Source organism: Eschrichtius robustus, chromosome 6 (assembly GCF_028021215.1).
Source record: "Eschrichtius robustus isolate mEscRob2 chromosome 6, mEscRob2.pri, whole genome shotgun sequence".
Lineage (NCBI taxonomy): Eukaryota > Metazoa > Chordata > Mammalia > Artiodactyla > Eschrichtiidae > Eschrichtius > Eschrichtius robustus.
In genome coordinates this window covers 69,619,402-69,643,643 of record NC_090829.1, presented here as the reverse complement: position 1 = coordinate 69,643,643, position 24,242 = coordinate 69,619,402, and the positions used below count along the sequence as shown (strand labels likewise).

Here is a 24,242-nt window from a genome sequence, read left to right as displayed (position 1 = left end):
CCCAGCTCAAATCTATTTGGTTGGTTAAAAATGAAGTGGTGCTTGCAAATAACATTACCATCTGGAAGACCACATCTGGCTCTAAATTACCCAAATGAAGGGCATTGTTCCCATTTCATTTTTATGTAAAGCTAACCCACAGGTCTCTAGTCCCAGACTTTGCTTTATGCTGTGCATGTGTTTGAGTGCGTGTGCATGCATAGGAATGCATGCTTTTAGTGAAATGGGCAAGTATGAGATATATTGATTGGGTTCTTCTTGTCATTGACTGAGTAGCAAACCTGTCACTTCTCCAAGTAAGTGAATCATGTTGACAGGGTGCATCACATTTTATAAGGTTTTTTTCTCTTTGTCCAGAGCATTTGTAGTTGAAGCACATTTGCCACCTTTTAAACGTGATCTCTGCAGCATTCCAGAGCCATTGAAATATTCGTCTTGACCTGGATAGTCAGTTTTTCTGCTAGCACAGAAGATTTTTAACATGAATAAGATCCTCTCAACCACTCTTTGTTTTGGACTCCTAACTCTATCTGTAATGATCTTTTTAGAATCGGTGCATGGGCTGCCATATTTTATCCAAGGTATGTACATACGAATCTAAAATCCTACAGGTGGGTAAATAATCCTTATCTTCCTGTTTGCATTGCTTTGATTTTTCTACCACTATGGCAATAATGTTTTAAACATCAGTATGATTTAATCATCAAACAGCCCTTCAGTAGTTGCTCTTTTAAATTACATGTAATCTGCTGTTCTTCTCAAGTAAATTAATTTCAACTGACACTGTACTAAATTAATTTCAGCTACATTCTTTTTTTTCTAATCCAGGAGCATCTCTTTCTTATTTCTATTCCATGACCAAACATGGGAATGTGTAAATAGTGATACAGTGCTATGCATGTTTCAAAAATACATCTTGAGGAAAGAAAAATGAGATTTTCATCCAATGAGATTATTAATAAGTTACTTATGAAAGGAGAGTGGTTCCTAGTAGAACACATCAAGATAGAAACTTGTGTGTGAAGAGATTTGGGGAGAGTAATGCATGGGGAAATTTACATAGTACTTTCAGGAGGACGATGGTAACAGCCACATTACGCATTGACTGTATTTATCAGATTTCTAACGTACTTAGGGTACTTATGTTTAATGAAATAATTTAATTTATGAAGTCTACAAACATATGCCATGATAAAGTTAGAGAAAATAAGTTTCTGCTCTTGTAATATGGTAACTTGATCTTTCTTTAAAATTTTCAGTGCGTTCTGTAGTGGAAATAGCTTTTAATCTGGGAATCAGTGGAGGTAGATTAAATGCTTATTTATTAGGCAAACAACTTAACCTCATTGAAACTTTTATATATTTCTTTACATTTTAAAAGTAGTAACTTAAAAATATCCCTCTTTAATATCTCTTCCAGTTTGAAACTCTGAGGTGATCTATCATCTAACTGATCTCCTTGTCAGGAAGAGGGAGATAGCCTTTTACTTTTGTCTTACTTGGGGGAACCAAGACAGAATGTAATAAATTTTGTTTACACGACACTGGGTTGAGAAAAGGGATTAAGTTTCCCCTTTCAGATCTAATTCAACTTTACTAGACCATTTTGCCTCAAATGTGGTTTTAAAAGTCAATGAAAATTAGAGTAGTTCTTTTGACAGTGGAAATAAAATTGCAGAAACCCTTGTTATTTATTTATAGAGATTTTTCCCTTTGAAAAACAAATACAGGCCTGAGACCTAAATACAAGCCTGGGAATGAAAGATTCTGGATTTTATCCATGGCACTCACATTTTGTCTTTGGCCAGTCAAAATCATGGTACTTGGTAGGACTTCATTGTTTTTCCTGTGAAATAGTGGGATTTTCAGTGTTCTTAACACAGTGTATATGTGTGAGGAGGGAAACATCTCGCCATTCATAAAGGACTTTGCAAAATTAGGATGTTAGTGGTAACTGTAACTTCTGATATCATGTGTATATGAAATACAGAAAAATCCAACTCAAACATTTTGCTAGGTTATAATTAGATAACAACTCTGATCCCAGAATAGCACATATTCATACGTATATTTCATTGGCAACATACAGGAAAGGTTTCTTTCTGGGACTCCCTTTGATCTCAGTTTCATTATATATAAATGGAGAAGATTAGTTATTGGGAAGATTATTTTCTAATCTAAACTGTCGATGATTAGAGTGAGCTTCTCTCCATGTACACATTTTTCAAAGCAACTAAATGTTTGACTTACTTTAGTCTTTTAACACATTGTTTTCAAATAAGCATTTGTCTGCTGACAGAACACCAAGGGGTCGCCACCTTTCTCTCTGTGTTAGACGCCATGCAAGACCAATGGCACAATCTGCCAGCTTTCATTTGCTTGGGGCCATACGAAAGCCTGCCTCAGTGGATAAGCCTGAAACTGGGCAAACTGCCTACCACAAAAGGTGGAGGAGTGAATATCGTGACCAGAAAGGCTATGTCAATTTAATTTTTTTAGTATATTATCATTTGAGGGGTTTCCAGGTTTCTTTCTGGTAAAGTTTCTTGTCTATATCCCTTAAAAATCTTCACATTCAAATGACAAGCAAGGAGACAACTAAGTCTTTTAAGCTTCAGTATCTCAAGTAGTAATCAATCAGTTTTTTCCTGTGTATTTGCAAAAGTAATCACTCTCTCATGTCTGAGTAACTTTGCCATCATTTGTGCTAAAGTGGTATCTGCACTTGGGTATTTTTTTGTTCAAACATCGCCTTTATCAATACTAACTTTTAGTTCAAAGAAAGATGAAAAGTACATGCATTTTTTTTCTTTTAAAGCTGTATATGTTTTAATACTAAAAATAAAAGCAAGAAATAAGACTTATTTGCTATTTTTCTTAGGCAATATCTTACTTAACTTTAGAAATAAAAAATTTTTAATTTCTTGAAAAAACTTTTTCCTCAGAGATTCTTACAAAAGGTGGTTTTCTTAAAAGTTAGTGACAAGAATTTTTGAGGACAGTCATGCAGGTGTAATTACTAGAAACCAAACTGGTAAAGAATGGTAAATATATTAATTGTCTATTTTTAAATTGTTCCACTTAAATATGCAGAGAAGTGGGCTGTAAATTAAGCAAACAAAAGCTTCAGATCGTCACTTTCCTCCTACGTTACCTTTCTCCTAGTCTTATAAATTCCCTAAATTGAAGGCAATGAATCTGTTTCTTTTATCACAGTTCTCTTTCTGAAACAAATAATCATTATCACCTGGCTACACAATGATCCTTATTTTTTTCAATTAAAGCATTTTAAAGGTTGTAATTTAACATTTTAATGAACAGCTATAGTAAAAAATTACTACACTATTGCATAGTCATGTATTTCTCTTAAACTAAATTATCTCTGAGGGTCCTTGTTTAATTGATGTTAAGCAAAAATTCCATTGATAGTCTATTATTTTAACTACTCAAAGAAAAAAAAAAAAACCCCAGAATTTCACAAATAATTTCTATGTCTGTGAAGTAATGGAAATTGAGGAACTTTGAAATTGAGGAAATTGAGCAACAATAAGTGTTTTTGGTCAATGTAGAAAATTTTGGTGCTGCCACCTACCCCAAGTCATTTATTTTCTTTCTCAGAAAAGCTTTCATTCCTTTAATTAGCCACTTAGTTTCTTGAGTTCATTAATTGACATTTTGTAGACACAGGGAAAGAGAAACAATTTAAAGGAAGAATCTAGCTAAATTATGAGCCATTTCTCTAACTGAAACCACAATATTCCCACTCCTAAATTTTAAACTCACTAATCTACCTTTTGTCCACACAGTATCTGTTATTATGAGGAGGTAGAGGGAAGAATGATCCTATAGAAATTGTATCATAAAGGTTTGATTTTTTAGGCCACCTCACCAGAAGTTCATTTTGTTTATAACACACTAATTATTATTTTGTTTGCATTAAAATCTTGTTGACTCTTCATTTTTTATAGCTTGAATAAAGTCTATTGTCCTGACTTCTACTCCAGAATTAAAGTATTTATGAAAATTTGGGTGATTTTTCTGTTTTTAGAGTGCTGAGATAGCTGGGCATCTGAGCAATGAGTAGGCTGGGAGGTAAATGGACAAAGATGGAAAGATATCAATATGGAAGAAGTAGGCACTGTCTTACCTCCTCCACAGGGTTGCCTTGGATGATTCAAAGGCAACTCCCAGAACACAAAAAGGCTCATATTTTAATGTGTATCAAATAAAATCTCAAAATCAAATGTTATTTTTTCTTTTAAAAACAACTTTTAATTCATATTTCTTATGTTAAACACAATAGTAGAAAATTTTTAAAAAACGCAGATGAAAAAACAGAAAGCAAAATTTACCTGCAATTCTACTAACCAAGAAATAATTACAGGTAAAATTTAGTCTGTAACCTTCCAGGTACATTCTCTATCTCTGCCTCCTTCTCTCTCTCACAATCTCTCTTTGAGTGTTCACATACATTCAACGATTTTTAAAACAGCCCATCTTTTTGGATTACACATCTCTCTCTATACACATTTTATTGGTGAGTATACACATTGATAGTGCATATAGTGATTGATAGTGATTATAGTTACCTGTAAAACCTATTTAATCAGAAACATGTTCAGTGACACAGATTGAAAATGGAGGTTTCACTACATTGAGGTAATTATTACAGGAAATGAATTGTTTCCAGATAAAGAAGATACAGATCGTGAAGAACTATTGCTGGCTCTACTGAATAAAAATTTTGATTTCCAAAGACCTTCCAACATTGGTGAGTTAAGAATAAAGTCAAACTTTATTTATTCCATCTTCTGACCTGTTCTTTCTACATGTTAATTTATATTAAATAAAATAATAATTACTAATTTTAATGCTGCATTGAAGGCTTAAATGTCTTTCTTATTTCGTATTCACGCTAAAAGCAATGGTGTTATTAAAAAATATTAAAATCTTATTTTGTTCAGTTTGAGAGTCCTAATGAGATCAGTAACTATCTAGTTACTCAATAGTTATCTTTAGTCGTATTTTCCTCTCACCTAAGCAACTCGCACTGGTACGGTTAATATTATTTTTTACTAAATGCTTCAAGAGTATCACTAAATGTTTCAAAACAGGTTTCCACTAGAAATTTCACAAGTTAACTGTGGTTTTGTGGCAGTTAAGTTAGCACTTTTTTTGCAATCAAATTCTTTCAATTTGGGAAATGGTTGGAGTAGAAACCATTGGGAAATTTAGGCTATACCAACTGAGAGTTTTTTTTCTTTGAAGAACAGGAGAATCTGATTTACAATTTTGCATCAGACTGGTCTCCAAGAAATGACAAATACTGTCAGAAACTTAGCAAGTCTAACCTGAGAGACAGTGTGGCAATATGATAATGTGGTACCCTCTCAGAAAACATCTGTTCTTATAAAAAAAATTGTCTATTCATGGGACAGTGTACCAGTTAAAACAATACCTTAATAAATACTTTAAAGATACAGGATTTTAAAATTAATAAGATATTTTCATTGAAGAAAATGAACACAATTATAAAAAAAAAAAGCTATACTCAAATTGTAAAGCCCAGAGGGAGTTGATATTAACATTTCTGGAAATTTCCTTCTTGATTGAATTATATAGATAAGATTTGTGTCCTGCTTTTTTTACTTAATATCATTTCATGAGAATTTCCCCATGTCAGTAAAATAGCTTATTTCTAAATAATAGTCCTTGTTAGAACTATGGTTTATTTTAAAAAACTCTGTGCTTATTGATAGAAATTAGGTATTTGCTCATTACATTACTGATTATATTTCAATATTACAGGCATTGAAAAAATGCTTGGGCCTTTATATTAGGGACAGGTAGGTGATCTCAAATCATACAAAAAAGACCTTTGTCTTCCTTGAATGTATGACCTGAAATGAATTAAATATTACTTGCAATGTATATTTTTCATATGATAAATGTGTCTTGCAGATATAGAGCTGGCTAACAAATTGGAAGAACTTAACCAGGTGAGAATGTGAAGTACTTAAAATTTCAATTTTAATAATAACCAAAAGACACTTTCTTTTGACATAATAGTTGTTAAAATTATTAATACTCTATTATAAAACCTTTATTCCTGCTAGAGGAAGAGTGAAGTAATTCGCTAGGAAAAAATAATCAAATTCTACTAAAAAATAAAGAAAACAGAACAAAGCCATAACTGAGGTGATCATGGGATAAAATGTCTAGAAATCTGGATTCTAGACCCAGCTCTCCAATTACCTATGAAACCATGGAAGAATTAAAATTCTCTGGACCTAAATCTCCTCATCTGTAAAATAGGAGGCTATAACTAGATTGGTGGTTTTCAAAAGTTATTATTATTTTTTAAAGTGGAAAATTTTTTTTCCAAACAAAATTGTATGTGGTCTCAGTAAATGAAATATATAAAAGTGGAGCTTCTCTGTTTGAAACAGCTAGTTTGGCGAGGGAGGGGCCCGAAGTGCTGCTTTCTTGACCTGCATTTGGCCTCGGTACAGAAAGCCCCTTAGCAACCTTATCCCCTGACTCCTTGCTATGAAGAAAATTGGAAAATCATTGGATTAGATGATTTCTTAGCTCTCTCAAACACAACTGCATGCAAATCCACTATTATACAAACTGTATGGCTGTTTGTGAGAAAGAATTATGCCCCATCAATTCTTAGTATCTAGGACACGGACGCATGCAGTAGCTCAGACTGACTTCTATTTTGATAGAGTTAGGTCTTTAGGGTTTAGGCAATCAGTGAGCTTGCAAAAAATTAACATGGCTTACACTCTGGGTGGAAACCCTAGGGCCTCAAAATACTTCTCACTTACTGCTAGAAGGGACAAATATTTCAGGAAATCCAAATATTCACATAACTCTTTGGAACTCCTTGAAAAGGACTGGTCATTATAGGTGACTTAATATCAAGACCAGCTGCACGGGATGTGTTTACAGGCTCCCCATTAATGAACACTCAGACTTGACTTCCTTCACCGTAAACCTGTTTGTTCCTGATCACCTGTTAAGTCATGGACCTTTCCCAGCCAGTTTCTAAATGCAAGTTTCCTTTTATTTTTCTATTTAATTCTTTTTGTTTATTTTCATTTATTACTTTTATTTCCTTTTATGTTCCTTTTTCCTCCTCCCTTTCTTCCATCTTTCCTTCTCCTTTTCTTTGTCTATCTTTCTTCTTCTTCAATAGAAAACAAAATTGCTGTTATTAAAGATTAATACTTTTCATATTTGATTTTTAACAGCTGGAAAAACTGAAAGGGCAGCTCATGGAGGCAAAGGATGCTGAGATGTCTTATGCTATAAGTGGTCTATCTTCTTCCCATCCTAATAAGCGAGGTAAGTTTGGTGGTAGAAAAGAGTTGAAATAGAGATTTGCTGGACCTTTCCATAGTCAGTATAGCCTAGGCTGTGATGTGTTACCAATTATCATCTAAATCTCAGAGACCTAATATAATAAAATCCAATCATAAAGTTCAATGCACATAGTACAACCCTCTTCTATTTTGTGGCTATATCATCTAGATTATTGCTGTAGCTTGACTACCTCCAAGATTACCAAGACACAGGAAAGGATAGAGGATGCATCCCAGCTCTCAACTGCCTCAGTTCAGAACTCAGTTTGGTGACATGCATCACTTCTACTGAAGTCCATTGCCTAGAATTAATCACTTGGGCTGCCACCAGAATATTGGCAAGACAGGCTAATAAATGTTAGAAAGCACGTATAGTACTTGGGGAGTACTGCCTCAACCACAGTCAATCCTTTGATCTTTTCTTAACCACATAGGCTATACTCAACCGTCTCCCATTAGAGACAACTCCAAACTCCTTTCACTGCTGCACCCAGAACAAAGAATAAGCCCTCCAGGAGATACTAATCTTTGTCAAATTCAATGTGGCTCCTCTTCATTCACAGACCTATCAGCTAAAAGGACAAAATTCAATAATTGGCAGAGGAACAGGGACTGGATAATCACAATCAATAATCTTATTCACAAAGGAAAAGAACAAGAGACACACAACATCAAGAATGCTGGCCTCCAGCAATTCTGAAATCCCACTGGGCAAATATTATAAAAGTTTCTTACCCTGGAGATGGAGAATGGTTCATGATTAGGACCTGCTAGTGTGTAGGTGGAGTGCTTTGTCCACTGTGTTATTTCCCCTGGCTTCACCCTTTCTGAGGTTTTTGCTTTTTTGGCTTTTTCATTTTCATCCCTGGACACATCATATGGGCTTCTTGGGGGAATATTCCCTTCTTGAGGATTGCAAAGTTTTCTCAGGTCTCCTCCTACTCTCACAAAGTTGGAGGCCCAAGGTTTATTTGGTCTTAAAGTGTCAAAGACTATTTTTATTCTAGGGTTTATGGTTTCCTTGCCAATGGTGTTCTTGTAACAATTTAGAAAGCTTCTCAGCTGTTTGCTACACACAATCTTTTTTAAACAATTTTAACTCTTTTGCATTCTCATCCGCAACTGAGTTGCCTTGAAGACATCTGGAACATACTTTGAAGGCTATACATATAATCTGATTTGTGCCCTGAGCTCCTTATTCCAATTGATATTTACCTGGCATCACTCACTTAGAGTCACTTTAAATCCCATTTTATAGTTTTGGGATCCAGAAACAGCTCTTGCAATATTTCAAGATCTTGTATTTCTGAACGATCTCTATTTCTTTTTATTTATTTGCAAAGACACCATTTTCTTCTTAAGCTCACTATTTCTTGCAATACCTGACTAAGTGTATCCAACAGCAACCTAAAAATACTGCCAATATTCTGTTTTCCTAGTTTTTCTTCTAGAAATTCAAGAGGAACACAATCTGAACCTGAACTGTTGCAGATGTCAGTTTTACCACATACTATGTTACTTTGTAAAATGGCTCTTCCTGTTTCCAGCCTATGATATCAATTTCCTTGTCTGCCATTAATCAACTGCTGAGACTGTGCCATAACTTCAGTTCTTCTTAGAGTACCACCTTCCTTCAAGTTTTCAAAGTGTATTTTGGGATAAATTAGGCAAAGCACATCAACAAAATAACCTTACAATCTCAGTGGTGTAACTTGGTTTAAGATTTATTTTGTGTTTACATGAAGCCTTAGGTACCTTGGTTATTTTCCTTCACTTTGTCCCTGCACCGTGTGTCCTTGTAGCAGGATAGGAAAAACATGGAGGTAAATGCACCCTTACCTGCCAAAATTAGTCACATGATCTCAAGCTAACTTAGCGGGGTTGGGGAAGCCCCTGGGGAATGTCGAGAAATGCAAGGAACAGTTGGAGAATCCTACCTCTACCATAGATATTTTGAGCTTGTTATGACGTGTATAACAAAATCTTCCCAGTAATGATTTAAGTAAACCACTGAGTATATAAATTTGAGTTTAGGGAAGTAGCCCAGATTGGAGATCTAAATTTGACGGTTATCTGCATATCAGTATTGCTGGGTATTGTGATGAGACTGTCTAGGGAATCACTCTAGACAGATATAAAACAGAAGATATCCAAGGCCAAGTCCCAGGCCACACCAAGGTTACAGACTGGGCAGATGAGAGAGAATTAGCAAAGGAGGCTGAGGAGGAACAGCTACCGAGGAAAAAGGCGACAAAGAAAAGAATGCCTCGGAAGTCAGATAAAAAAACTGTTTCCAGGAAGACATAGTTCAGCCGTTCTAAAGCTATGATAGGTCCAGTAAAATGAGAACTGAGATTTTCCATCTGAACAGCAATGGGAAGGGTTTTAATGGTTTTGACAAGAATTATCTGGTGGACTTATGGTTAAAGAGAATATGACAAAACAACAGGAATGACTAACAACAGACAACTCTTTTGAGGAACTTTGTCTAAAGGGTAGTAAAAATTGGGATATTAGAGTAGCTTGAGGGGGTCAAGGAAGCTTTGTGTTTGTTTTTAAGCAAGGAGATAGTAAAACATATGTGTATGTAGTAGGAACAAAGTAAATATTTGTGGTGATAAACATATGAATTAGATGCCCAGGTTAGGTGACAAAAACAACCCACATCATATCTGAAGTGTGGTGTTTATTGGCATAACTAGAAATAGTCCACCATAAATAGCAATGTATGATGGTAAAATGCACTCAGAGATTCAGTTTAAAGCAAGAGTATCTTACACTTACTGTGAATTATTGTAATTTGTTTAATTATTTAATATATAGTTGACCGACAGCTGCTAAATTCTTCCATTCATTAAAAATATACTGTCCAACACCTAGCATCATGCTAAAAATGGGGATTACAAGAGTGAACCAGATAGACATCAAGAGACACCCAAATGCTGGCCAGGGTTTTCCTTCACATAAATGATAAATGATAAATAAACATTGAGGAGTTGGCTCTACTGGGGATACCATTCATGAAAATTCCCTTCAACTGGTCCAGAAAATTTCCAAACTATGTTCCAGCGCATACTTAATTGAGCTGCTCTTGTGGTATAAATCTGGGATATGTGTAGATTTATTTTTCCTTCCAGACTGAGATATTCAAAGATATCCAAAGGGACAGAAAGGGACTTTCCAAAATACTATAAAAAGAAGATTGGATTAGAGGGCCAAGTTCTTTAGTTTACTTTCTGAAAATAAACTTCTGCTTGCATAGGATTTGAATGTGGTTTTGTTTAAAGAAAACGCTGGCTCTTTTAGGAATGAAAAGTAGACTCTGAGTGTTATCATAACACGCTATGTGTTTGTGCTGATGAGCTCTAGGGTCACAGTTTACAGAATGAGTGGAGGTAGGGAGAGAAACCTAGGCAGGAAGATAGACTTTTATCATTTATGGCAAAGAGTGTCTTAACTTTACTGAGTTTTTCAACTCATTTTTATTGTGCATCCTATTAATCAATAGTGAATTGAAGACCCATCTCCCCAAGGTCTTCATTTTTTTTTTTTTTTAAAGATTTATTGATTGATTGATTGATTGATTGATTGCTATGTTGGGTCTTCGTTTCTGTGCTAGGGCTTTCTCTAGCTGCGGCAAGTGGGGGCCACTCTTCATCGCGGTGCGCAGGCCTCTCACTCACTATCGCGGCCTCTCTCGTTGCGGAGCACAGGCTCCAGACGCGCAGGCTCAGCAGTTGTGGTTCACGGGCCCAGTTGCTCCAGGGCATGTGGGATCCTCCCAGACCAGGGCTTGAACCCGTGTCCCCTGCATTAGCAGGCAGATTCTCAACCACTGCGCCACCAGGGAAGCCCCCCAAGGTCTTCATTTTATAAACCATTTAGATTGAAGGAAATTAGAGAAATTTGTAATTAATTAGATGAAGCTAACGTAAGTTGGACAATTGATTGGGAACAACCCACAGAAGATTTAAAATGACTCATTCATTCATTTGAAGATTAAAATGCTGTTCAAATTGGTTTGATTTTTCTGAAACATCACTTTATGATCAGAATGTGAAGACTCAATGCGATGATCAAATTATTTAGATATCATTTGGTGGTCTGCAAAGTAAACTTTAAATTTTCTTCCTTCTTTTTTCTCCAGTAAATAGAAGCATATTTATCACTGATTTTACTTATGTGACTTCCTCTTTGGGACTTAACTTACCCCAACTCTTAAATAGAAGGGTGCATCTTACTCTATTCTCTGAACTGCATTATATGCATTATAATGTAGAACAGTGCTGTCCAATAGAACTTTTTTTGATGATGTGACCATTCTCTAACTTGCACTGACCATTATGGTAGTTACAGGCCACTAGGCATTACTGAGCACTTGAAAGTTGGCTAGTGTGATAGAGAAGCTGAATTTTCACATTTTATTTAATTTTAATTAATTTAAAGATCCACATGAGGCTAATAACTACCATTTGAACATTCGTTTTAGAAAACTTTCTCTCATACTCAGGCATACATAAACTATTTTACTCAAATGTATGTACCATTTAATCAAAAATCTTCCTAATAAAGACTTTGTTTTGTTTCTTTTTTAGCCTGCTTTTGGAAATACTGTGTCTAAAGTTTTTCCTCTGGATGCCAAAAAAGATAAGAACATTAGACAAAGTTATATATCTACACACTTTACTGCTTAAAGATTGTAGCTATTTCAAGCATAAAGAAACAGTGGCAGAATTTATCCAGCATATTACATGCTTAAAACTTATGTTGTGAATAATGATGACAAATCAGTTGCACTTTTGAATGGCATGGGACTATCAGAATGGCTTTGTAGACCTGAAGTTGGGAGTGCTGTATCTATTGTATGCTTTTCATAAATTCGTTGTCTAAATATAGTTTTGTCCAGAGATGACTAGGCTGTTGAGCTATCAATTAAAATATTTTAGACAGTGTCTTGGAAAATTAAAGTAAATTATATGGTCTCAGTTTATATGGGAAATTATATTTTATTAAATTTATTTAAAATATTTTAGAAAATGTCCTGGAAAATTATATTATATTGTCTCAATTTATGGAAAATGTGCATCATTGCCCTCTCTCTTTTTTTGTGATTATGCTGGCTACTATCTCTTTTCTGTTCATTAGGACAATTGTCACCGGGACTACTACAACCAAATGAATACATTACTAGGAAGCAGAAATCTATTGTTTATCGAACTCTAGGAGAAAGAAGTATTAGATGTTTCAGAGACAGATAATAAGAAAATTTTCACACAGAACAATTTGCTTTTGGGTCCCTTAATTCTCATCTCTGCCCCCTCCACAATATCAGAAATTATTTGAGGCTCTCAGCACGTCTGTGAGAGACTAGACTCAGTGTACAAAAATTGTCAGGTAAAACAAAACAAAAACTCATTGGATTGTCCTTCATTTTTTTCCCCCACGTCTTCACATCAAACTGCTCTCGCTTACATCTCGTCTGAGCAAACTTATTTAATCAATTCAAGGCTGGGAATCCAATTTCATTTTTGTTTGCCACCTGTTGTGGCACAGAAACATAGTCGAAGTAACTTTATAATTAAAGAATGTCAATGACTAGTTGGCCAGATGAGCCTACCGGCATTCCCTTACGTCACAGAACAGGGGAAATGCAGCTTATCTACATGATGTTAATTGTGTGGTGCTTAAAGATAAGACTATCTCATGAGCTAGAATGAACAATATTGCTTAAACTAAAAAAAATTTTAAAAATACATGAAACTGACCAAGTTGAGTAACATGCCTGCAGTGCTTTAAATACACTTGTTAGGAGCCTCTTAAATGTACATAAATATTAGTTGCTCAGTAATGCCTGAATATTCCCACGTATTTACACCTGCTGTGAACACAAACATGATATTATCATAAAGAAAAACAAAACTCCTGTTTTCATCATCTCACGTTTATTAACTTTGGAGCAGTTGAACGATATTTACGCATTTGTAAACTTTAGGGGTAATGTCATTCAAAAAAGGTTTTGATACTTCTTCCTTTTAGAGAAAGTCATCTTTTTATAATTTGTTTCTTTTTATAGTTTGCTTTAAGAAGTTTAATTCCCTAAAGATAGATTAAAAAAAAAATTAAAGGTAGATTAAAGGTAGAATTTACTAGATATTTTTGTGTGTGTGTGTAGCCAGGAATTAATATCCCCCATGAAAAACTGGTTATATAATTAATGCCAGAACTCAGAAACCCATATTCACAGTTTGCTCTATGAAGCTTTTTACAGGAACAAAGAGAAATAAAAAGTAATCTATTTCTTTGAAACTAAATGAAAAGTCCCTTTAAGCTAGTGACTTTCAATGAAATATAGCTGGATTTAGTAATATACAATGCGTTATACAAATAGATGAGATGACTCGTCATGTTCTTAACAGAAATTGTGTCTTAAATTTCCTGCTATGTTACAAGGATGCCTTATTTTAAACTAGAATACCGCTGACTTATTTTCTACTCTGTATAAAGTAGTGGTAAAAATTAAAATATGAAATAAAATAGTTATAAGTGGAGAAAACACTTTTCTTTTTTTCTTCATGTAAGTCGTGTATATACTATGAGACAAATGCATTACGCATTAGAATAGAGTATAAACCGATACACTGTGACTTCTTACTTTAGTTAAAATGGAGGTCATAAGCATAATTTTGAATTTAAAAATTAAAGAAGATAGGAAATCAATTTGTTTAATCCAACTTTAAATCTTCATCATGAGAAATTTTTAGGTTAAAGTAGGTTTTAATACCTTTTGTCAAAGCGTGAAGCAACAGCACCCAGTTGGATTAGCAGCTGACAAATACCCAAAGGGGAGAAAAAGGAAAGAAAGAGCTTCTAAGGAATTAGACATATTTCTATAATTCATCAGAAAGTTGGGAAAGGTGGGCAAGAGCAATTATAACTTAAATAATTCTTTCAAATAGTGAGTCCTGCAGGATATCTGTCCATGTACCACTAACTTTCTGATGTAAGTTTATGAACAGAAATTGAAGAATCGGTGAGATTTCTCAAAATTCAGTTCTCTTTGCTAAGGCTCCTCTATTACAATTAAAAGAATCATTCGTTTTCAGTTTTTCCCTAAACTTAAAGTTTTTCAGCAGTTAGAAAATTTCCCCCCTCAAGGAGAAGTTATATACAAAATACCACTTTGTATTCTAAGTGCATATGTTCATCTCTATGTCTGAGTTTATTTTGTTATTTGGATCGTACGTTAATTCATTTTTAGTTAAAATCAACAACAACCCATTTCTCTCCTCTTCTTCTGATATGACTATACCTTCTCACCACAGTCTTCCTTTTTAGGCTAAAATAAACCTTTGCTCTGCTGACCGAACTTTTTTCTTCCCACATATCAGGTCTGTTTGACAGTGATTACTAGGGTTTAAAGAAGTGTTTTCAGAGGGTTTTTAAATTTCTGCTGACTTATGCTAAATCTCTGGTCCAAGGAATAAGTTATATTTATGTTTTGAAAGCATATCCAATGCACAATGGGCTTATGCGTCTAAATTACAAGAACAACACAGTTTTGCTGAGAGCTGAGCTTTCCAGAATACCAAAACTTATGCTTTCATAGGCCAATTAAAAATAATTTGAATCTTGTTAAAGAAATCATTCTCATATATTCTTCAATGCTTTATTAAACACAGTGTATGAAACAAATTAAATGGATTCTTAGATGAGTGATCAACAACAAAAAGACTGTTTATTGTAATGTGCTAAAATATACTGTGCTAAAATTAGGTGAACTTAACTGGCCCCAAGTGCTTTGGTGGTTTCCTACTTGGTGATTCTTTGACTTCCCCATACTTTCATCTGTTACTTCTGTGTGTAGTTGTTCTCATAATCAGCCACCGCTACTCTTAATTAACTATAAGTTGTAATTTAGAGAAATGGAAAGTTGTTAGGGGACATGAGATAGCCAAACTTGGCAAATGAGTAATATCCTTCATTTCCTAGTTCTAAGTCAATGTGCTCTGACCTGCAGTGTTTCTCAGTTCATTGAGAGAATAAAGTTTATGGGCTTAATTACTGCTGTTTTTTTCTGCTCAGAGACATTTTTCTCTTGTTTCTGGAACTGGGACTGTGTTTTATTTGGTTGAACTGGATTGACATTTGAATATAAGAGAAGCCTAGTTTCATAATCATTACTCAAGAGCCTCACAGACAAAGGATACGAGAGAAGTAAAACTTCAAGAGAAACTATACAGCATTGTCTTTCCTTGTTCCCCAATGATGAACAAATGGACTGTACCTAAATTTTACTGAAAGAAATCAGTCTTCAGTTATTATTCTTCAATAATATATGTAAATGGTAAATGCACATAGAAAGCGTTTCACTGTATTGTGTTTCTTAGAAAAGTAAGGTTTGGGGCCAACTAACCGTTCATGAATAGCTAAAATATATATTTAAAATATATCCATACATTGAAATTATCTGCACAATTTAATTGAAGTTACAACAATACTGTGATGGGATGAACTGAAGTTAAAGCTCTGGAAAGGATTATAGAAGGTTCCTTAGAAGTTTAATCATTAAGGAGTGTGAAGAACTTCACCGAAGCATCTTCCATATTTCTGTGACATTTCACCCAAGGAAGTTGTGTCTGCAAAAATGAAAGTTGAAAATGTTAAAGCTAATGTGAACTCTGTAGATAAGGGGAAGTTCATCAACTTCAGTGGAGAAGAGCTAAAACTCTAATTACATGAGGTTTCATTATAGCTTTTACTTATGCACCATATTTTTATTGCAGAGACAATAATGCAAAATGATAATTTCAGATCAAAATTTATTAAAAAAGGATATTTTTAATGTAACAGCTAGGCGCTTATGCTGAAACCACACTTCCATTCTTCCGGTGCCTCTATTTATTTTGAGTTTTCAGTCTTGGTTCAAAGGATGTTGCCATGACAAGTGAAAGATAAAGAAAATCTGATTACTACTTCTATTGTTATATTAACATGTGATAATTATTGTACATTTTGCTCTTTTTAAAGGGTCCAACCATATACTGGTATTTAAACACAATATTTCTGTTATTTGAGAGTTACGTTAATTTATCTGAATGATAGTGTGTCAATATTGTTCTAAAATAAAAAATTGTCAGTATAATACAGCAACACTTGCCTCACATTATTAAAAGTCTTAAGGCATTTGGCAGCCAGGGTAGCACAATTAATGGTCATATTTCTATCACATTTCATCAAGTGGGCATCCTGATTTCAACGGCAGAGACCTAGAACTTGCTAATTGCATCTAGAGAAGTTATGAAACTTTACCACTCTTAATTCAAGTTGCTTAGAACTGAAGCCTATTAAAAACTCAAAACTTGGGTCCAATACATTAATGATCTGAGGATGACACTGGGTAAAAATCAGATTATCTTCCTTTCCAAAATGCCTATCAGGGAAGAGATTAGCATTTGTTCTTGAAACTAAGTAACACACGGCAGCTGTATCTAGACTTGATTTCAAACCAAGAAAAACTTCCATGATTACTACCAGTTTCATTTTTAGTGTGAAGACTTATATTGAAATCCAGAAGGTGAAAACCCACAAATAAAATTGCTCCAAATGAGTGTACGTCGACTCCCACAGAAGTGAAACAAAGATTTTCATAAAGTCTGAGATACTGTTTCTGTTTCCTTAAGAAACGGTTAATCAGTGAAGTTAACAGTAACAATTTAGCACACAGGTCTTATGGGTTATGAAGAGAATGTTGGCTTAGAAGTCCAGAGACTGGGTCCTGTACCTTGCTTTGTCCAAAAGTCTGTAAAATTTTGGGCAAATCAATTTCCTCTCAAAGCCCGTGTTCTCATTCGTTAAAAAAAAAAAAAAAAAGATTTAGGTTAAATGAGACTTTATGTTCTTGAATCTCAAAAGATTTAGCTGCGTGATTATGTGAACACTATTTAATGACTCAAGTTATCTATTAAATGATTCACATATTACATCTCCTGTTTAATTCAAGGGAATATTGTGACAATAAGAAATAACATAGCAAAAGTAATTTTGAAAAGTTGAATGGAAATCAGAAATATATTTTGATGGCTTTTACTATTCATAAATATAAAACATGAAACTTCACATGAGGAAGTCAAAAAATGTCTGAGAAATCTTGGTGATAGTAGCAGGAAGTAAGGAATAGAAACGATGGTTGAGCAGGTGAACACACAATGATTGAAAAAAGGAAGAGAAAATATGTGATGTTAAGTTCTTTTCTAAACATTTTTTTTTGTGATATTACTCTCTTGAGGTTATAATAATGACAGTGATTGTCATGATACTCTGTAAAGTCTGTTAAGTGAAGGACATAATATACTAATTTGGATTTCACTCAACAGTGATTCAGAAGACATTATGTTAATTCAACGGCCTTTTCGTAGTTTAGCAGCTCTCTGGAGTTTTTATGGTCTACAACTTCATATAAAAATTTATAGGAAAAATGAGTTTCTTGTATGATTATTTTTATCATAACCTGTTTTGGATGAATTCAGAAATACTAAAATGGGTGATAATCAAGGGTTGCAAAGGTGATACATGTGGAAACCAACTGAACTTAATTATTTTAACCTCAGTGTCATAACGTTCTCAATACTTCAAGAAACTACAGGATTGTGGCCCTAATTTCAAGGAGTTACTTGATTTTTGATAGCAGTTAGTTACTACTCAGATATAATGTGGTGATTGTTAACAGCCCCAAGAGTGACCATACTTGGTATATCTCTAGATATAAAGACAGTCCAGTCTGAGTTTTGAAGATGGTGCTGCTCAAAAGGCAGTGATATTGGCTGTATTCAGTAAGTCCTCCCGTTATTTATGGACATTCAGTAACTTCTTAACTTCATTGATCAACGACTCCACAGAGAAGAATATTTATTTTAAATAAGTCATTCTGAGAATGAGAAAGTCCAGGTAAAATATTGACTTTTCATTGTGGTTGAGAGTATTTGATGAGGAGAAAAAAATGACATGACAAATTAAAAGAGGATCAAGGCTAATGTGATTCTTTTGGGGCATCATTGGTCTGAGGATTATCTTGAGAAAAGCAGAAAGCAGAGTTTTCTCTCTGTAGCCTGAAATTGTCAAAGCAGTTCTGGGTTGTCTTATCTATTTGCGAGGAAGAATGCACCCTCTGTAAGCCCTATTGGGAGAAAATACATTGCCTAGATTTTATATGCAACAAATATTCAGTGTTTAAAACATATAATATGTGTGATTAAATATATTGTTTAAAGTATAAGCTAACAATTTAAACTTTCTGGAATTGAATTATACTTGTATCAATTACTAGCTATGTGGCATTGTGGGTTAATTAATATATCTAAGCTTTCCACTTATTTGTATAATAATAATTATTATTGAGTGCTTAACACATGTCAGGCACAATTCTAAGTGCTTAATGTATATCAGTTCATTTATCCTCAGGACAATGCAATGTGGTAGAAATTATTATTATCCTCATTTTATGAAAGAGGTTTTTAGACTTTAAGCAAGTTGCCACAGCTAACAGATAGATGACCTGGGATTTGACCCAAAAATCCTGAGCTCTCTACCTGGCACTTTTACCCCTTACACTGTACTGTTTCTCAAGATGTTGGGATAGTAACAGTACTTACTTTATGGAACCTGATGAGTAAATTAAACAATGCATGTATAGCACTAGTATAGGACTCAGCACAGAGTTAATTTTCAGAACTGTAATATAAGCTGTTATCACTTGCACGTATTGTGTGTCCGATACATTCTGGGACTAGTACAAGAATCTAATTTAATCTCTACAATACCCTTATGTTACTATCTAAATGTACAAGCTGTAGAGAAATAAGGTATCTTGATGGAAATGAGATAATGAATGACAGAACCAGGATTTGGATTATATGTCCTGATTCCTTGGCTAATACCCTTTCTGCGACACCATTCTCTCTCCTGTGTTCATGATGATAATTCTGGTAATGTAGTTATTAGCAACAAAATTGTGTGTGTCACTAGAATGTGGCTTCTTCATAGTAGAGGGATTGCTACACATTTATCTATATTTATGAAAGTGATTTATTGTTTATTAGAATTTTAATCTTTGCATATTAATATTCAATAATTACATAGAAGTCTGTGAGAATAACTAAATCTTTTATTTTAGGGTGAAGCAGGTCTAGGAATGGTTATTTTTAATGTCATTTAAATTATTTAGCACCTATATAATAATCAAGTACAGAAATGTTTGAAAAAGCGAATTTATAAGCTAAGGAATCAAAAGGGGGATTTACAAACCAAGATGGATCAGTTAGCCCATTGTGAAATGTTAATCAAAGCCTGCAGGTATTATATTTCTTCAAATTGTACTCACGATTGGAATCAATTAGCCTCTGGAATTTGAAAGCCGGTTTCTACCGATCCGATCCATGGGGATACCAAATCGCCTTTTTGGATGATTTACTACTTTCCTGAAACAAGCGAAAAAGAACATTTTTAAGCTAAAGTCCAAGTTATCAATCATTAGTTTTGCTCTTTTATTTCATGCAGATCTGGGGACTTTCTTCTGGAGTTGGAATAACTGTGATAGTTCTCATTCATCAGCACCCACTATGCATCAGACACTATCTCTTATCTATTCAACATCTGTTGAAGTAGGTTTGACTACCTCCATTTTACATCAGAGGATACTGAGGCTTAGAGAAATTAAATAACTTATCCAAAATCAAATAGCCCAGATGAAAAGCCAGGTCTTATCAACATAACAATCTGCTGAGTGTTTAGTTTGGGTAAGTCCCTTTCCCCTCTTCAGATTTGAGTGTATTCCTCTGTTAATTGAGGAAGATTGCACTAGGTCAGCGGTTTTCCCCAACCTCTCCCTTAGAATGGTTCTCCTGGGAAAGGAGGGGGAGGAAAGGATGCTGATGCCAAGACTGGATGTGGGGTAAGTGTGCCTCTCAGGTCTTCACTCAGATTTTACCTAGAGAAGCTTTGTATGTGATGGTCTATGTTTGTTATATGTACTCAAATATTGTTTGGGAAAAAAATACTTCATTATTAAAATAAATTTAAAAAAATCCTACAGGAGGCCTTACAGTTTGTATGTTCTATAAATTATCTCTTTAAAAAGAAACATTTTGGGAGCTTCCCTGGTGGCGCAGTGCAGTTGAGAATCCGCCTGCCAATGCAGGGGACACGGGTTCGAGCCCTGGTCTGGGAGGATCCCACATGCCGCGGAGCAACTGGGCCGGTGAGCCACAACTACTGAGCCTGCGCGTCTGGAGCCTGTGCTCCGCAACAAGAGAGGCCGCGATAGTGAGAGGCCCGCGCACCGCGATGAAGAGTGGCCCCCGCTTGCCACAACTAGAGAAAGCCCTCGCACAGAAGCGAAGACCCAACACAGCCAAAAATAAATAAATAAATTAAGTAATTAAAAAAAAAAGAAACATTTTAATTTGATTTGTTATTGCCATCACTTAGTGCTATCAAGTCAAAATCCTAACAGAAGAGGTCCCAGAGCTGTGAATGCATAATATACACTGGCCTTGGAATTAAAAGACATTTTCAGTCTTCCTAATGAAGATAGAAATCTACCCCGAGCACTTACCCCGAGCCACAGAGGTTTGGGGGTTTTTGTTCCGTTAGTTTTGGGTGTTTGTTCTTTTTTTTTTCTTTTTGGTGGCAACAGAAAAATAACTGCTAGCTCCTCTGAGAGCATGGCAAAATCCATATTCCTTTCATGAAAGGTCATCAGGTGCCATCTCAGTGGGGCGGGCCAGAGTCCCATCAAAGGAGTCCTGAGATCTTAAAACTGCATCATGATCTTTATGGATCAAATTAAGTTGCTGATTAGTTCAGAGTCAATTAAAAAAGAGTTTAAATGGCAGCCCCTGAGCATGGTGACAGCCCTGCTAGCTGGAGAAGCTAAGAAGGCTATGTAAATAAGTGACTTATCTCACAGCTGAAGGGAGTTGACTTACAGATTTGTTAGGCTTTTTATTGACATAATATACACACAGAAAAGAGGATAAGTATTTTCTAAGTGAACAACATGAGGCATATACAGATCATAAGCACAATAACTACCCAGATCAAGAAATAGAACATTACCAGCAGTCAAATAGTTTTGGAATAGGGAAGAGTCTTAAAGTTAATTCTCGCACCAAATGTAAGAATTTCTGCTTCAATTTTTGACCAGCAATGATAGAGCTCATCACTTGAAAATCTCAGTGATAAACTAATTACCTCACAAGACAACTTCGTCAATATTCAATAGCTTAAAGAGTTAAAAAAGGTTTGTTTCAGAGCATTTCCAATAGCTTCTTTTGTTCTTTCTAATTACTTGCATTATATTGTCAGTATTATACTACATAATTTAAACACTAAAAATGAAAAAAAACTACAAAAAAAAATCTATGTTTTTTTTCGTATTATCATTTACTATGTACCTACTATGTATGATTCCTTTTGTGTCTGTCTTGGGATCAATAAGTCAGAAATAGTCTTTGTTTTCAAAAACCTATAATTAAGTACTGTCAGATTGACAAGGATTTTTTTTTGTAAGTGACATTTATTATATACTATAACTTTTTTTCATTTTTCCTTCTTTATAACACGTTTTTAAGGAAGTATTATGACAGCCCAACAAGGTACAATGTTAACTGGACTGGGGCTCTTATCACAGTGTTAAACTTGTTTGAATAACTCTTTCTCTCCTGTGTAACTTTTTATTATTTTTAATAACTCAGTACAGAACCGCTGGTTTCAGAAGTGGTTTTGCAGAGTTTTCCACCTTTGCCATCCTGTGAAATTTTGGATATCAGTGATGAGCAGACGCCTCCCAGGCTGATTGAAGCACTGGAGAAACGGCATTACCTTTGCTTAAGACTGTACTGTCGTTTGAAGGAATGCCCTGGCAGTCCATGGTTAGGACTCTGTGCTCTCACTGCCGAGGGCCTGGGTTCGATCCCTGGTCCGGGAACTAAGATCCCACAACCTCTAATGCTGGGTGAGGATTAAATGAAAACTTCTAGAGTGTGGCTCAGGGCCTGGGTCACAGTAGGCGCTCAAATGCCTCTGCTACCATAACGCTGCAGGTTTCTTATTTTCTCCTATATTCACTTAGTATTTTATCTGAGAAGCTGCGCTAAGCACCGGGACCTCCAGGTTAAAACCTATTTCCTGCTCTTCAGCATGTCACTGCCTGCTTAAATAGTGTCACACGGGCTACAGCAGATGGGTGTGATGCCTATTTATCTAGGTAACTTTTTTCTAAAAATATTTTTACTGTCCACAAGCCCTGAGTTTTTACCCAAACCAAGAGAGCAGGCATCTGCAAACGTCTAGCAACTTTTCAAACCCACAAACGAGCCAGTTACATGACAAGGATTTAATATTATACGAATAGTAGAGGACAAAGTTCTCTCATTTTTCTTGATGCCAAGTTTTTGCCTTAACTACCAGGTCTTATCAATGTTCCTCATATCATTATTAGGTAAATAATTCATTTAAAAAGCTCTGAAAAGTATAGAGAACAATGGAAACATGAGGGACTTTTATTACTGTATCTTGCACATAGAAAATTTTATAAATATTGTTTAATTCTAATTAAAACAATTAATTTGAAGATAATTAATATTTATTTAATGCGTTCAATATGCCAGGTACTGTGCTTAGTGCTGTGTATACAAGGATGATAAAAATAGGAAGTGACCCTGATGGGGAGCTTACCCTCAAATGATATTGGTAGGAATAGACACATGTTATTATTATTCTTTTTTCTTTTTAATCTAATTCAGCCTTCTTTTCTGCTGATTCACATCTATCTTCCTTCTTGGGTTGGCCCTTCGTTTTGCTAGTCAATGTAGATAGCATTGTATATATGATCTTATAGGACTGTCTCTTAGACAACAGTATGACCAATACGGGAAAATCTGGGAAAAAAAAATACTTAGTGCTTATCCTTCACCTATCCATACCTCTGCCTCCATTCTTCAAGTTTCTGAAAATCACACCCTCCTAAGTGGTGCCTATTGTTTGCACTTCTGGATTTCATGATAATAAATTGACTACATATTTTTCAACTTGACATTCAATTGGGAAACATATTGGGCTATAAAATTAGCATAGAGTGAATGGTCAAGAGTCATAGGAAACTTTGCATATCAGTTGTGCTTTAGGTCTTCTGATGTAATTATAAATAATGACTGCTGGAATAAAAAGAAAAATGTCTTCATGATATTTTAAAATAATTTTTATTCACATAAGTAGATTTACAGACTCCTCACTTAAGCAGTTATTTTCCTCGTGGTCAAAATAATGGTCACTCCTCCTCTGCCACAATAAAGGATGTCCGTGTCATAATCCATAGAATCTGTAAATCATTTACCTTACATAGCAAAAGGGACTTTGCAGATGGGATTAATAAAAACCTTGAGATGAGAAGATTATCCTAGATTATCTGGGTGGGCTCAGTGTAGTCAGAGGAGTCCTTAAAAGTGGATGATGCATGAAGAAAAGTGGGTCAGGGAGCTGCAATCGGAGAAGGACCTAACCCACCATTGCTAGTCTGGAAGATGGAGGAGAAAGTCACAAATCAAGCAACGCTGTGGCCTCTAGACATCCTTAAAAGAAAACGAGGACCTACATCCTACAACCAAAAGGAACCGAATTCTGCCAAATCTTAAAATGAGCAGGAAATGAATTCTCCCCTAGAGCCTCCAAGAAGGAGCACAGCCTGCTAATCTCTTGACTGCCTCTGTATCCTGCTGGTAGACTAGGTGAAAGAGAAAGCCCATAGCAGCATACAGAAGGAATTTTAGGGGCCACCCACTAGCTATCCATCAATCATATCAAAGTTGTCGAGAACAG

General features: G+C 35.0%; 2 protein-coding genes across 2 annotated transcripts in view; one reads left to right on the top strand and one right to left on the bottom strand.

Annotated features, from left to right (window-relative positions):
• Nucleotides 1-481: 481 nt before the first annotated feature.
• UTS2B (urotensin 2B) lies at nucleotides 482-11,991 on the top strand. Its single transcript, XM_068545468.1, has 5 exons — nucleotides 482-581; nucleotides 4,673-4,771; nucleotides 5,962-5,999; nucleotides 7,260-7,353; nucleotides 11,966-11,991. The coding sequence occupies exons 1-5, from the start codon at nucleotides 482-484 to the stop codon at nucleotides 11,989-11,991; spliced, it is 357 nt and encodes a 118-aa protein (XP_068401569.1).
• Nucleotides 11,992-15,769: 3,778 nt separating this feature from the next.
• OSTN (osteocrin) overlaps nucleotides 15,770-24,242 on the bottom strand; it is a 36,995-nt gene continuing 28,522 nt past the window's right edge. Inside the window, exons 4-5 of the mRNA XM_068545467.1 lie at nucleotides 19,747-19,843; nucleotides 15,770-16,006 (exon numbers count right to left, since the gene is read on the bottom strand). Coding sequence (XP_068401568.1) covers nucleotides 19,759-19,843 — 85 coding nt within the window. The 3' untranslated portion in view covers nucleotides 15,770-16,006; nucleotides 19,747-19,758. The remainder of the gene's footprint in view (nucleotides 16,007-19,746; nucleotides 19,844-24,242) is intronic.